General features: G+C 45.7%; 1 protein-coding gene across 4 annotated transcripts in view; it reads left to right on the forward strand.

The window, feature by feature from the left end:
• The first annotated feature begins 828 nt into the window (after positions 1–828).
• The window catches only part of DIS3L2 (DIS3 like 3'-5' exoribonuclease 2), a 196,921-nt gene continuing 181,732 nt past the window's right edge, over positions 829–16,017 (forward strand). The window contains exons 1-2 of one of the 4 annotated variants that reach the window (XM_075099086.1): positions 829–918; positions 3,583–4,302. In XM_075099086.1, the coding sequence (XP_074955187.1) occupies positions 3,603–4,302 (700 nt within the window). In that variant the 5' untranslated portion in view covers positions 829–918; positions 3,583–3,602. Of the gene's footprint in view, positions 919–3,582; positions 4,303–16,017 lie in introns of those variants that run through there. The other 3 variants (XM_075099087.1, XM_075099089.1, XM_075099088.1) reach the window with 3 other exon arrangements.

The raw sequence follows: 16,017 nt of genomic DNA on the forward strand, positions 1-16,017 counted from the left end.
TGTTGCTCTCCCCTGCAGCAAAGGTGAGGTCATGGGGGACTTGAAGGAGACTTCCCAATGCTGCTGTTGGAGGTACAGGTGCCTGCAGAGCTCTGAGGGTTTCCAATGGGACAATACCAGCCTCAGCTCTTTACAATATTAAATCAGCTAAACTCTGCTTTTTTTACCTATCTGCCTAGAAACTTTGGCTGAAGCAGGAATGCCAGCAGTCAACTGGACCGAACCACCAGAGAGGTCTCAGCTAGTCCTGGCTGGAAGGGGCAGCCAGCAAACCCCAGGGACCAAGATGTCCACAAACCGTTCAGGCTGGGGACAGTCTGCGTTGGCTCTCTGCTGTGCTGAGGTCTCCCACCTCCCCGCAGCACCCTGGCCCTGCAGGGACCCCGTTAGACACCTTGCTCAGCCTCCCACCTGCACCTGCTGCGGGCTGACCAAGGTGGGGGGCACAGGCCCAGCCTCAACACTGTCTGGAGGCTACCATTCCCCCGGCAGGCTGTGGAGAGCCGGGACCCTGCCAGCGGGGAGCGCCCACCCCTCCAGAGAGCGGGGATGGGGCACTCTGTCCCCTCCTGGGGTGCCCTACCCTCTCCCGGGCCACCCTCCTCATGGCACCTCCCTCAAAGGGCCCTTCCCGAGGTCCGTCCCCAGGCCCGGGCCGCTCCCGGCACTGCACCAAGGGACCGGCCCCGTGTCACTAGAGCCCACGCCGGAGGTCCTGCTCCTGTCCCAGCCCCGGCCCTGGGGGTGCAGGGAGCCGCGGGCCGGGGATGCCCTGTCACGGTGGGAACGAACGCTTCGCGCGTGAGGCCTTCTGGGCGCTGCCGCGGCCCGTAGGCGGCCTCTGACCCGGAAGTGGACGGTGGGGGGCGTTGGGACATTTAAACGGCGCGGAGCGGCGTGGGGGGAGCGGTGCGGTCGGTGAGTGGTGGGGCTGGGCCCGGCCCGGCGATCCCTCCGCGGGGCCGTCACCGGGGTCTCGGGCGGGGTGAGGGTGGGGGGAGCGGCTCTCCCGCCGGCCCCGGCTGCGGTCAGGCCCTGTCAGCCCCGTGGCAGCGGCGCCGCCGTGACGAGGGGCCGGGCCTGGCCGTTTACTGGGTCGTCCCGGGGTGAGGGCTCGTCCGGAGGGCTCGGCGCGGCCCACTCCTGCTTCGGGCCCCGGGGAGGAGCGGTGGGAGCCCGGGATGCGGCCCTGAGGAGGAGTTGCCGGCGAGAGGGGCGCCCTTGGGAGGCGGCGGGCGGGGGGCTGCTCCAGGTCGGGCCCCGCTCCCGGCGGGTGCCCCGCAGCCCTGCTCCCGGTCGTGCCGCTGGTGCTGCAGCGGGTGCGCCCACCCTCGCTGCTGTGCGCTGGCTGGGGGCCTCGGATATCTACCCCACCCGGGGACACCTCGGACTACCCTGGGCGGTGTGTCCAGCGTGGTGACAGGCGGGTCCCGCTCTTCAAAAACAACCAGGGAAAAATAACCAGGGAGAGTTTTCATCCTGGGCCCGGCTAAGCGAGCACCTTCCCTCGGCGCTTCTTTCTCGGCATTTCACCCATCCGGTCCCGCCCGTGGGAGCACGGCAGAGTGGGCACACCTTGCACCCACCTCTGCCTCCTTGCCGCTGCCAGGCTGCGAGGGAGCTGCTGATTCCTGGTTGCCCACGGAAAACTAATGATGAAACCGTAGTGCGTGGGGGCTTGTAAGCCTGTTTTTGTCTGTGCTTCTCTGCTCGGGTTGCTAACTTTAACGTGATTAGCAGTCGCTATCACGGGCTAAAGTTGGAGAAATTATAGTGGGGGCGAAGAGTGAATGTTTATTCTTTACTTGTAAATAAAGATGACAAACTCCTGTATCCCAGAACTGGTGTTTGGAGAGTAGTCTCGCTGGCTTTTATAAATGTTATCTACTTCTATTGCATTGGCAACGGGAGAAGGTGACGTTAAAAGAAAGCTTGCTGTAGACCTACCCGCCTGAGGGTTTTGTAATAGCACAGTAGCAGGTCAGTGTATTAGAAAAATTTAGTTATTGGCCAGCACCAATGGAAAATCTTAGGAACAAGAATCACAAACCACACAGAATTTTTCCTATTTGTTCAGGGATTTTTAGTTTTTGCTTTGTATTGTGAAGCCTGTTCACATCCGTGCTCAATTACTTAAGTAAATCTCACTGCAACATACCTTGTTTCTCAGAAGGGGCCAGAGTAAGCACTCTGAGGTGGAGTTGGCACTGCAGTCCTTGGTCCCTGCGGGATGATGCCCTGTGCCCAGGCAGCATGTGCGTGGAGGAGACTGCCTCAGTGCTCATCCTCTGTGCAAGGGCAGCAAAAGGGGGAAGAGGGCTGGGTAAAGGTGAAGAGAAATTCCAAGCAGGATGGGAGTAGGGGTGGGAACATAAATTTCTCTTCTGCTGAGCTCTGTATTCTGTCTGGCCAACACCCCTGTGCTTAGAGAAGTGAAGAGAGAGAGGTTTAATGGACAGTATCTTTATTTTAGCTTAGAGTCCAGTGCCCCTCAGTTCTGGCATAGAGGAGATGGCAGTGATCCCTGAAGTTCTTAGCCAGGGTGAAGTTCAGATGTTCATCTTCAAACATGTCTTGATGAAAAAATGAGGCATTTTTCTGAAAGCCTGCACAAGCCAGCAGTTGTGCTGGGCTCCATTATAAATATATTTTTATATCCCTCTTTGACGTTAGATACAGCAAAACCCATTGCTATGTCCCATCCATACCTATAGTTTAGCTTAATAGTAGCTGAGGACAATTTACTAGATTGTTTCGCTCCAAAAACGTAACAAGCTAGAGCAGCTGAAACAGGATTGAAATGTTCCTGATCTACTTAAGTTCCACATTTGTGCCATAAAGGTGGAGGCATAATACCATCTACGGAAACTGGTGCTGGATGGAGTGGCAGCCGATGTGTCTCAATCTCTAAGAATTATGAGCTTTTGTAAGATAGGTAGTTGTGCTGGGGGACTTATTGTATGTCAGTCACACTGTCAGTGAATTTACGGCTAGAAAGAGAAGCTGTGATGGTTAGTCTTTGTATTTGAAGCAAATGTCCTATATAATCCAGCAGTGTCAGTCACTGTGTGTGGGGGGTAACAGGCAACGTACGCTTTTTACTGCAATGCTGAAGCACTTCAGTAAGGACGCAGTTATTTTTTAAGACTCCAGGTTGAATGTGACAAGACTTTACTTCTGCTAACCACTAAACTAATGCATTTGATACAGTCTGTTGGTTACTGCCTTAATTTACCTGGCTTTTTCAAAGGCAAGGAAGAGCGGAATAAAGGAATCCCTTATATTTGGGGTGTCAGCCTCAGGACAAAAATCCCTGTTTTCTGTGGGACATGGGCAGGTACAGCTAATGGGCCATGGTCACTCCTAGGTCGCTGATGGGGATTTGGCGCAGGGCAGATGTTGAGTATAGTGTGAAACTCCTTCTCCTTACTGGAGTGACTTATCAGCCCAGAATTTCTGTAAAGGTCCATACATTATCATTTAGTACATTTTCATGCCTTTTAGTGTAATCGATTGTTTGACACTTTGTTTCAAGAAAATAACCCTTTTCCCCCCCTCGTGTCTATTTATAACTCTTTGAAGTTTGGGCCTTTTACTGCACTATGGATCATCTGGGTTATGTGAGAAGTACAGCTTCTGCCCAAGGTGCCAAAGAGGGATTGAGCAAGCCTGCTGCTCCACAGAAGAACGCATACACAAGGCTTGTGCAAAAGCACCACAGTGGACGGTTCCGGTCCTATTTGAATCACATTGCACAGAAGATGCAGCTAGACGAGAGCACCTCTAGTGACCTCAGCTTGGATCTGGACCCACCACTGAGGGGAGGCCTGGTGGGGGACAATCCAGCTAGGAATGGGTTGAATGTGCACAGCTATTCACCAGTCCAAGCATCTCACCTAGAACAGCCCATGCCTGGAGGATTTGAGAACGATAAACCCCAAACCACTCTGACCAGATGTTCTCATAAAAAAAATGCCATTGTTAGCCCAGAAGGAGACTTGGAGGTGGAGGAAGACTCTTATGTACATCAGTGTGGAGCTGCAGCTGACTTGTTAAATATGAGTGATGCCCTGGGTGGGAGAGTATCGAACAGCCTGAGACACCGAGCAGCCTTGCAGAAGTCTTCTGGTTCTGATGAAAAGGACGAGGAGGACATGTGGAGGAAGAAACATAGGAAACGAGGCAGATGTCCTGCCAATACAGATGCAGCAACTGGACACTTGTTGACTGAGCAGTTTAGTGAGGATGTGCTGGCAATAAATGCCAGGAAAACCAGTCACTTGTCTCCAGGTCAAGTCCAAGGTGAGTTCACACGACTGAACTGTTTGGTCCATTTGCTACAATTACTGTGGAATTGAATGCGATGTTTTAGTCATGAGTGAGTTAACATGAACCAGCTCAACTCTGTCCAAGTTAGTCAGCCCTTAGTTACCTGTGGGTGGCTTTGTCCTGGTTTACAAGTAAGCCATCCAGCATGTGCAAATGGCTTCATGTGGAGCCAGTTCGGTACTGGCAGGACGTAATCCCCTGGCCTAGGCTCTGTGAATGTGGCTGTGCTGTTTCCAGGATCAGCTCAAGACTAGGAGAGCCCAATTTCTGTGGTGTAGAGTCCAGATTAATAAGACTGCTGGATCTGAGCTGACTCAGGGCAGAGTCACGCTTTCCTCTGTATTGCCTCTTTGGATCTGGAGTGCTTGTGTGCCTTTGCGGAGGGCCCAAGTCCAACTAATACTCAGGGCGTAAGATGCCTGTGTAATATCTAATTCCTGATACACAGTGTTGACTCCAGTAAATTTTGCTGTTGGTAATAGAGAGACCACATCTTGCAGTAGTAAAGTGAACATGACTCTTAAATGCAATGTTTAAGACAAAAAGCCCACTTATGGAGATAAGTAGAATTCTTTATTAAACACCAAAACACAGCATCAACAAGCAGCCAAAACCAGGCAGTTTAAATTTGATCTCTCAGCGTAATGGGTTAAAACCTCCTCTGAAAGTTATTTATGGGGAAATACTTGGATAGCCTGATCTTGTGAGCTACTACTGGAGGAACTCATAAATGTCACCGTATTAAATTCACTGTAACAAGTAGAAGAGAGATCGATTTTTCATATGGGTAAGATGGGCCTGAGGCCTATCGCAAGTCTTGGATTGGAAATCAAGTAAATATTTAACTAAACCAATCTTACAAAACTATGCCCTATCACTCAAGGGAGCCAAGTAATATACTTTTTACAGGGTTTGCAGTATTTTTGAGGCTGTGACAGTAGATTATGTGCTAACGTTGGTAAACTTTCATGAGTTCTTGCGAGACAGATCATGGTTGGAGATTTAACACAAGTAGATTATGCTAAAATTTGTTGATGGGCTTGATTTTGGGGAGTTTTTTTTATTCTGCATGCTTCATTGTAACACTTTCATGCTAGCCTGTTATAATAGACTTTGCTACTTTTCAACCTGCAGCTTTTGGAGAGTAGGGAAGAACAGCTAATGGAGATGGAGAGTCTAGAAGGCTTACAGTTCGTAGCCATGAAAACGCTAGGTGCCTACATGGATTTTAGTCTAAAATAAAAATACCCTGGCTTTCAAAAGCAAGCACCCACAGTTTCCTCCTGCTCTAGCTAGGAGTGGGGTTGTGCAAACCTTTTGAAAACTAGTTGTTTGTTTAGTGTAAAGACCTAGAGCAGAAAATGCTGACCCTCATGTTTGACCTCCCAGGTGGAAAACTCACACTGTGGGAAAGATTACTGGAAAATTATTTGCTTAACAGTGACACCCTTCCTCTTCTTCCTCCACATGCCTCCCCAGCCACCCTTCTGTATAGCTGAGTCTGGTTACTCTCCAGAACACTTGCAGGGACATGAAAACAGTTTCTTGGGGAGGAAAGAAATAGGGGAAAAAAAAAGTAATTTAATTCAGAGAAATGTCTTTTCTGCTGTTCATTTTGAGTACGTTTTAGCACTCTTGTTTAAGTGAAATGAAGGTTTTACAGTATGCAAGTGCTTAGGTATAAGAACTCACACATCATAGTCCCAGATTAACATTTTCTCACTTCAAAGCTTGTCTGCCTCTCTTGATGCTGATATAAGTCATATTACTTCGCACAGGCAGATGTCTGGTTTGATCAGTTTAAATCAAGGCTTGTGAAACTGTGATGGAAAGAATCGCTTCTGTCATAGCGGTGAGGCATATAATCTTTTCAGTAGTGACATTTCCTCACAAATTAACTCTGTTCAGGCTGTTGCAGGCTTTCCAAAAGACACTCTGAGCTAATCTCAAAGCCAAGCATCTCTATTGCTTGTTTTCATTGTCTTCCTCTTAACAGCTCTTTGGCTCAGGCTTAGCCGTGATCAGTTTTGCAGTGATCCTAAAACTAAAAGTGCTAAAATGGAAGGCAAACAGAGGACTGAGAAAGCCCTTTGAGTGCCCTGGGGCAGGCTGTGGGTAGCGAGGGGCTGATCCCTGTTAATGTCCTTCCAGCAGTGCAGCAGTTCCTGTGGCCTTGGGGGAAAGCAGAGTGGTTTGTGGAGCCTCAAGCAAGCATCACTGAGCCCTGGAGCTCACGGGTGATGATGTGTTGCTGTCCATGGGAAGCACTGAGGATTACCTTTGTCATTCTGTACTGTAAGGCCCCAAGATGAGGCTTGGGGGGATAAAATAATTTCTAGTTATTTATTAGAATAATTAAATTCAGAGGAATGAATAATAGTTTCATAGCAGATAATTAGGAGACTGACCGCGGCAGTCTCTTCTGGTGTTCCATGTAGTGACTGCTTTTCTTAAATATTGGAAACCTGGCAGTTGAGACCTCTGAGTGTGAAGAAAACTCCATTGTCCCTTGTCTGAAACATGTGACACAGTCATGAAACTGCATGTTGGAGTCACTCTACAGTATCAGCAGTCTTGGTTTGGGAAGATGAAGCTGTGTATAGATGCATTCCACAGATTGTGTCTTCTTTCTGTGCAGCTATAACCTCTGCAAAATTGCCATAAAGCCTCCTGTTCTGAAGTTTCTTCTCAAACAAACACCCCAAAAGACAGAAAGTAATCCTAAAATGCCACTTTAAATTGTAATGCTTATAGTTTGTCATCTGATACAATTACCCTGCTGGTATTTTCCCCCTGAATCTCCAATCCTCTAGGTTCTTCGGGTGCTAAATTTGGCTGAACTTCCTTAAGAGAAAGTTGTTCATGAAGTCCTCTGGGTTGTTTTCTGGTTTTGATCAAAGGCTTTATGGGTTTTCCCACTTCAATCCAGAGTTAGTCATCAAAATCTCTTTTCAGACTGACTGATGTTTCTGTCACAAAAAGGCTTAAAACTCCCTTTTCCTTGAGGACAGAAGTACTGACTCTTTCTGCGGCATCTGTCACATTGTAGTAGTTGAGATTTGCATGGCTGCTGAGTGGAACTTCATCTGAAATATCTGTGCTGCATTGCTTTATCAGTAAGTAGGTTAGAACAATCTACATGGTTCATTCAGGACAGCACCATTTTGGTTGCTTTTTAAGTATGTGCGCTTCTCAGCCTGTTTTTGAGGAAACGATGCTGTTTGATAATACATTTCTGAGTCTGCTGGAAAGCCTAAAAAGCAAACATCTGCAGAAGAGAACTGTGTTCCAAACGTGGAGTGCAGCATGCTCTTTGGGAACATCATCTCCTGGCCATCCTTGATTTCAGAGGATCTTGGGAGCTTGAGTACCTGAGAGTGGGGTGGCTTTATTGATGCTGAAAGCTTGGGTGGAGCAGGATGCTTGTGAGGCTGATTGGTATGAATAGATCCAGATTTTGCAGGACTGGATATACAGCCTCAGTCTGTATCTGCAGACATCCTCCTCGGGAAGAACACTGCCACCAGCTTTGCTAGGTAGACTCTGAGGCTCCTCTCACTAAAAGCTTCATGGGTTTATGATGTGATGGAGGTATCTTGCCCATCTGTCAGGGTCAGCATGCCCCCTGAGTAGAAACAGACGATTCCTGTGTAACAACATGCCTCATCTGAAACAGTGTAAGATTTCCACGGCCCTTTCTGATTTATCATCCACCTGACACTTGGCGTTTATTTGCCCAGCCTGTGGTACTTAACCAACTTGGGCAGCTTCCATGGAGGAGTGGCGCTGGCAGGCAGGCTGGTGTTTAGCATCATGGCTTTAAAAACAATTGTTGTTGTTGGATGGTGGTGCTGTGTTTGTGGCTGCAATCCTGACATTTAAAATGTTCAGGATAGGTAAAGGAAAAATTTCCTGGAATGGCCTTCCTGCATGTTTGATGGGCACAGGTGATCAAGAAATACCAGCTGTAACAAGAAGGCAAAATATTAGGGGTTTTGTCTTTCCATTGTACACTGCAGTAAATGTCGTATTTGCCTTTGTTTCCTCTGTGGGAGCTTTGGAGGAAGAACCATAGCTTCTGCTTTTCTCTTCTTGTAACACAAATTTAAGATAACGCTACTTTTTAGTGATGAGCCTTCCAGTTCTTGTGTGGTGAAATTCAGTCTTAAGAATGCTGTTATCTCCCTATCTGGCACCAGTAAATATGAGCCAGCTATCTAGTAAAGGCCACAAAATCAGCTCAATAAATGGAGAATGTTGGTTGCTGTGGAGATCTTTAAAATGTAGCTAATCTTGCCAGGTCCAATACAACGTTCCTTAGATGACGTTAATCATGGTAATAAGATATGGGAGATGAGGGAAAATTGGATTTACTGTATGGCCCCATCTGAGAAACACATGAAAAATAGAATGCTCCTTTCTCTAATGGTTTAGCGACGTCATCACAAACATAAATTTCTCTCTTGCTTTTGATAGAAAAAAATGTTGCATTCCTGAGTCTTGTGCAACTCATGTTTTTGGCTAACATCAGCTATAGTACGTGAGTTAATATCTGATGTATCCTCTCTTGGGGAGGTGAGATCCTGCCCTTGCAGGGACTGTGGCTTTTGTATATGATTTAATAACTGTCTTCCATGCACTTTATCAGAGTCCTGAGCACACCGTGCAGGACTGAGTTCTGCAGCAGGAGCCCTTGCATTTGGCAGCAAATCTTTAGTAGCTCCCTTCACCTGCTAGTGTTCATGTGAAAATATTTATCGGTGGAAACACTTGTTGCTGTTAACCTGCTATTCTTTTTTTTTAAAAACTGTGTTTTTTCTTTTCTTTAGCTCCAATCTCTGAAGTTAGGCCCCCATTATGTAGCTCAGGTAACTATGCTTGTCAGTGTGATGTTAATCCCAGGAAAATAATAGGCTAATATAAGAACGGAATTAATTTTTAATTAGTTTTAAATTTTTTCTTTAATGTTGACTTTCCATCATATTATGGAACAAAGGTCCTGTTGACCTCCCTTAGTGTCAGTTTCTTATGAGCTTAGAAGTTTGATGATGAAGGTGTGAGTATGGATGCTAGTGTGTTAGCATAATAAAATCACAGCATATGTGTAATGGTTTAAAGCTCTTTAGCTGAACTAATTAAATGCAGCAAAAAATTGAGAAATGTTACCAACAGGTGTGTCTGGTTCCTGCAGTGTCATGTTCTGACCCTGCGCTGTTTAATATTTCTGTCAGTCATTGGGAAGAAAACATACAAGTAGTATTGGAAGTTTTTTTGGATGACTTGGAGACCACAGGGAGCATTGAATAATGGGGCAGTTACTGATAGCCGTCTGGATCACTTGGTGGACTGGGAACAGGCAAAACAAAATCCATTTATTGGGCCAGTGTAGAGCTATGCTAGCAGTGTGAGGAACCTGGTATGGGAAGCAACAGCTTGGAAAAAAGTTTTGAGCTTTTGATGGATTAATCAGCCGAACATCCCCCTCCTGTGAAATGTGGCCAAAAGGGTAATGTATGAGCATGGGGATTGGAAGATGGAGTATGGACTGTGTGTGTCTGGCGCAGCAGCAGCAGCTTCTGGAGTGTTGTATCCTGTGGTGATACCCTCTGTTTGGGGCGGATGGTGATGAATTGATGAATACTCAGAGGACAGCCACAAGGAAGATTAAAATGCTGTGATCATGAGTGAATGATTTGAGGAACCCTGCTTTACTTATCAAAGAGATGCTTGGAGGAAGGGAGCTCTCAGTAAATTGCCTACATGGGGAACAGATGTTCGGTAATAGGCTACTCACTTGAGCAGATTATGATATAATGCATTTGAGGCTAAACAAATCCAGGCTTGAAATACATCACAATTTAGCAGTGAGGGTGAATGACCATTGGAACAGTTTTACCAAGACTTGTGGTATGTGGGCTGTCACTGGTACATTTAAAAGCCCTGATAACAAATTCTACCCCTGAAATATATGCTGTAGTTCAAAAAGGAATTCATTTGAAAAAACCTTCTGCCCTCTGCTATCCGTGAAGTCAGCCAGCCCTCACACCCCAGTCAGCTCTGGCCTGTTGTTCAGATAATCTCTGAAGTGTCTCCTTCACCGGGGGTACCGAGGTAGGTAGGACAGATGCTTTGCTGCTGGCTTCAGTGGCTAATTGCAATTCCTCTCCAGGCCATGGCTGCTGCAGGGCTTTCACCACTGCCCTGCTCTCCAGCCTCTGCTTCTGCCTCTCCTGTCCTATGTGCTGGTGTCCATCTCTTGCCCTCCCACCTCAAGCCTCCCCCTTGGAATGCTGTGGGCTGCATGTCCCTTACTCCCTCTTCTGGGGAAATCTGAGTTATGGAGAGTTGAAACTTGGCTGGGGCAGGATGGAAAACAAAATGTTGGGATTTCTTGCATAAAATAATATCTTCTGTGACAAAAATAAAAATTTCCAGGGTGCTGAAGGAAAATGTCAACACTAGTAGCTGCAACCCTCAGATGTATGGGGCAGGTCATGCCTTGGATAATGTGTTAGGCTCTCCACAGGCACAAGCCTGCAGTGATAATGTGTTTTCATTCAGTTCATATGGTTTTGAGCATTTTTTCCCCACAGTACTAAGGGTTGAGAATTATGTGCCTACTACACTGAATGGGCAGTGTGGGGAACGGTTCATCAGCAAATTGTCTTGTTCTACAGCACATTTGATAAACTCAGGATATGTATGAATCTGAAAGCAGTTCTTTCATTTCTTCAGCTGTTAATGTCTTCTGGTACGTTAGCACCTCCTGACAGGTATTTTGCCTTTCAAAGCCTCTTGACTTCCTCTCATCTTTGAGCAACTTGCTTCCTACAAACTACTGAAGCCCAGAGAAATCAAAGAGAGAACTTCCGCAATATTATGCTTTTAAAGTGTTTTTCTTGAAGTGTTGAAGAAGCCTTTTCACAGTGTAGTGGCTGGATAAAACAAAGAGCAAAAGGTATTGTGGAAGATGGTTTGGGAGGATGGAAGGACAAGGGGGCAGCGGAAGCAGCCCTGACCCACATCCTGAGACAGGAGTGGAAGCCTGGAGGAGTGCAGTCATCAGGCGGAGTAGGTAGTTAGGAGGTCATGAGCAGGGTGGAGCAGGTTCACAGAGGGTCCTGAAAACCAGAAGAGCTGTATCCCCTCCCTGACAACGCTGCTGTGCTGCTGCACGCAGCTGGAGCACAGTAACTATTTTGATAAACTTTTAGTCTATTGCTACTAAATGAGTTTCATCACCAACCCTTAGTTCAGAGCCTGGAATGATGTCTTTGGCTCTTGCACTCATGTAGTATTCCTACAACACAAACCCTGCTGAGGAATTGAACAAAACTGCAATTACTGTCTGACTTACTGAAGTCAAAGTCCTGCAAGCATCAGGATGCTTGGAAGTGTTTTGGAAGAGGAATCATGGTGTCATGGGCACATGATCTTGGTGGTCAGGAATAGCTTCCACAGCATTGTTTTCTGCAGCAGAAAGAATCCATTGTGCATTTTTCTTCATTTCAGTTTTTCAAAGCATAAGCCCTTTCAGAAAGCCAAAGTCAGCAAGGACATTTTAATTTTCCCTCCATATTGAAATCTAGGGGCATGCAGCACAGAAGTTTTAAATAAGTATGTGTAGCTTCAAGCAAAAGGTTGGTGGCAACATATGCTTCCCTCATTTCCATGGGTTCTGGAGAAGAACATCTGTCTCTGCTCCTGACTTTCCTGGGTATCCATGGTCATGCCGCTTCATTTTTGCTACCCCCATCTCTAAGTGGGGATGTTTCTTCCTCAGTGGCATGTTGTAAGAATGCTGAATGTCTGAATCTTTTACAAACAGCTATAGTGGCACAGTCACCTCCAAAAGCAGCTCATGGCCCTATGAACTCACTCACAAACCATGGCAGCCTGTATTTCCCCATCCAGGGGTCACCAGCTGGGGGGCCAGGCTGCCTTTCTGCAGCCAGCTTGTCCTGCATGTGGCAAGGATTCCCTTTGTGCTTTTTTTCTTGGTCTTTCAATTCCTCTGTGCATATTTTGGCAGACTTTCTGCCAAAAATGCTTAGAGAATCACCTTCTCCAAAGAGGCAAGGAGAGAGAGAACAATGAATTTGTTCCCAGGTGCACAGATGGCTCACAGCTGGACTGTGTCCTGGTGCATGAGCACGGTCACACTGGTAGACATGCTGCTGGCTGGCACAGGTGGAGGAGCTGTGCTATGTTGTGCAGGGTTGCTCGTAACCAGTTGGGCTGCTGCTAGAGGAACCGGTTGCTTTGAATCACTATTGGAATCACATGAAGAGCTGTTTGGACAGGCCTTCACTTTAAGCGCTGTCTTCTCACTTTATTTTGATTTGTCTAGATGGTGGAAAGTTACAGCTCAGATTTATGCTGTGGCTGGGCCCTGGTCGCCCATTGTAATGGGTCAATTAGTGGAGACTGGTGGGCATGGGAGCTAGTTCTGGCATCTGGATTTCAATACATCATCCACTTGGTTCAGGTCATTTGCATAGAATTTACATTTTGGCTGAGCCTGTGCATGTAAATACAGGTCTGCATTGTTTCTCTTCTTTGAATGACTGTTTAATTAACTTTAAACTTAATTATACAATCTGCCATCTGCTTAAATCCCTACAGTGCTGTCATATCACCATCCTTTTCCATTTCCGCTAAGATATTTCCTTTCCCGGAAGTTTGCCCTACTTTTTAAGTATTAAGATAATTTCAAATCATTCCCATCCTTAGTTATTTTTGAGGAGGACTCACAGCGAGGTTGTGGGATCTCCCTTTAGCTCTGTGGTCAGGCTTGGACTGAGCACAAGAGTGTGCTGCAGAACCTCCAGTTTAGGATTCTTTGAGTTTGCATTTCATCAGAGAAAAAGGATCTCTTTTTTTCCTTATTATTTGCTCGTGATAGGGAGAATGTGCTCTCAGGCTTTCTCTCAGACCCCGGACTGAGCATCTTGAAATACTGCCTACCAGGTTTATCTCCTGAAAGTCTCTTTGCTGCAACGAAACCTCACTGAACTGATAACGTATCTCAAAGTCTTGCCTTTCCACTCCTACATCTCTAATGAATTCTTTCCCATGACATCCTCATTTCTCTCTATTGCTTTATCTTTAATCTTGAGCTATCTACTTTATTTAACCGGTTTGCTTCAAGATACTGTAAAATGCATGGAGGCGGTTCTGTTCCAAGGCTATCGGAGAACTCTGAACTCATTTAATTCATGTTGAGGGCAGTGTTGAAGCACGGCTGCTCCTAGCACAGGCTGGAGCGGAGCTGAGCTCATGGGGAGGTAGTGGACGGGTTTTGGTCCTGTTCGTGTTACTGGGGCTCTAGCACAGAGTTTTGCTTGAGGTATCTTCCAAGGATCGTCTTTTTTTTTTCTTGCTGGTACAGAACTCTTTCCCTGAGCAGCTATATCAATAGTTGCCTTTGTGTATTTCCTTTTAAAAGAAAACAGAACAAAAAAAGTACTTGGCTGTTACCATTAGGGGGACATTTAATCTCTTAAATCAGCAAACTATTTTACAAAACATAAATAGCTAGTTACTTCTGGCCTGTCTATGACCAGTGTTTTTTGTTGACATAACTTGCATTTGAGATCACTTCAGTGGTGTTTGTTGGTTTTGCCTGTTGTTTTTGCCTGTGTGTGGTAACTCGATCCTGGATATTGTAGTAGTCATTTAAGTGCTTGGAGTTTTTGAGTTAGTCACTTATATAATATGGCATATACTGGATGTCACCGGTACATTAGAAATTAAAAACAGTCTAACAAATGCATTTTGGCTTTTAAAATTTGAGAGGAAATTATTTTAGAGGTTTCTTTGAGCAGAAGAAAACATCGAATAGCTTTTAAATTGCCTGTTTAAACATGAAAGGGAAAGACATGTGGATCCTAGCAAAACCATCCTGATGTTAATGCACTTTGTACTGGCAAAGCATGCTTTTGCTTGTACATTTTATTTGACTTTGGAGGATGAAACGAATAGTTGCCTGGTACAGCAGTGTCAACGCTACGTCTGTGCCTATGTGGAGTTACCAGCCAGAAACTGCTTCCCCCAGATCATCGAAGCTGGCAGAGTTAAGATTCATAGAAGTACCTGGGATGGATTGTTCAGGGGCTATGTAGGATTTGGGATGTTTTGGGTCCTAGATGCCTTTGCAAAACAAGGCAGAGGTTCCATCGGCTAAACTCTTGTATTGAGACTATTAATATGCCCTGTTACACATCAGCATCTGTAGTGGCTCATAAAGTTGTGGTAGGACTTCTTGGCAGGTCGTGGAGAGTATTCGTTTGCTAAACGACCAAATCTGATCGTATCTAAAATTTGCTTTGCCAATTCTGCCGGGAGCCAGGGGCCAACTTGAACTTGTAGATCTGTGAGGTGATGCCTTGGGCTGCCACATGGCTGGAGTCTAATTCCTTTGGTCTCTAGTAAGGATGAGCAGGAGCATGCTTTATTTAGCTTTCTTGCCGTGATTAACCTAGTCTGACTGAAAAGGGAGTGTACGACTAAGCATCAGGCAACAAGCTGGCATCAGAGTGGTTCTAATAGTTGGTTAATTCCTGCTTTTGGAGGTCCAGCAATGTAGGGTGACCCTTCATTTGGAAGCTGCCACGCCTTCTAGCTCATGGGTGTGTCCTTACATTGTTTTCCTAAGTGCACAGCTGTATTGTCTTGAAGAGTTAAATGTCAGGGAACCTCTTCGAAGGTTTGAAGGAAACTGGTTTAAGTCACTGAAATGTGTCAGCAATGAAATGAAACATTGTAGAAATACGGACAAATGTTTAGCAACTGTGTGTTGAGAGTGTCTCATTAACTGATAACAAATTGTTCTACAGCATGTTATCAGTTCTGGGGATATGCTTCTGTTTCTTCTCACGCTTATGCTAACTGTAAAGTGGGGGTATTTGAAAGATTCCTTTGCATATCTAGATCACGGTCTAATGCTGGGACGCAGTGGAAAATCCTCTTAGCAACAGCAGAGTTAGCAGAGGTGTTGTTACCCAGTCATGGTCTGGTAGAGGTAAGTAGTAGGTGGAAGTATTTTGTGTTGGAAAAGTTTGTAACAATATTGTTCCATCCAACACTTTCAACATAATTCTTGGTTTTTTTTAAACATAAAAAGAACCCTTACTTGTTGAGATAGCTGTCAGTGGGGTGAGAGTTCTAAACCTGTAGAGGTGTTACGAGCACAACTGTTGTGATGCTCTCACAGTTCTGCCTGCCCCAGGGAGCTGGGTTAAATATAAATAGTGTAGATGGTAACAAAGCTAGAAGTTTAGTTGGAGGTAAAAATGCCTAGTGACATGGTAGAGGCCCTTTGACAGGAAAGGGAAAAGCTATACCAGGGTGTCCATACGTTGGAATTTATTTAGATCTCTCAAATAAAACTAGTTCTTGCTGGATCCTGTGTGGGAGGTATCCAGGGAGTTATAGACATGCTGATGAAAATTCACTGAGGAATACTTTCCTTCTGCGCTGGTAGAAATCAAGTAGCTTGTCAGGTGTTAGAGGGCAGTTGGAAATGTTTTATTTTTGGTAAATAAAATTGAGGGTCTTGGTTCTTTCTTGTGTAAAGCAATATGCAAATTTTAATATAAAACTAAAGACTTTCTGGCCTTGCTGACTTCATGTTTAGCTGAACATTTTAGTTGATTTAGTTGACAATCTAGTTGATCGACTGACTAA

The sequence above is a fragment of the Phalacrocorax aristotelis genome, chromosome 7 (assembly GCF_949628215.1).
Source record: "Phalacrocorax aristotelis chromosome 7, bGulAri2.1, whole genome shotgun sequence".
Classification (NCBI taxonomy): domain Eukaryota; kingdom Metazoa; phylum Chordata; class Aves; order Suliformes; family Phalacrocoracidae; genus Phalacrocorax; species Phalacrocorax aristotelis.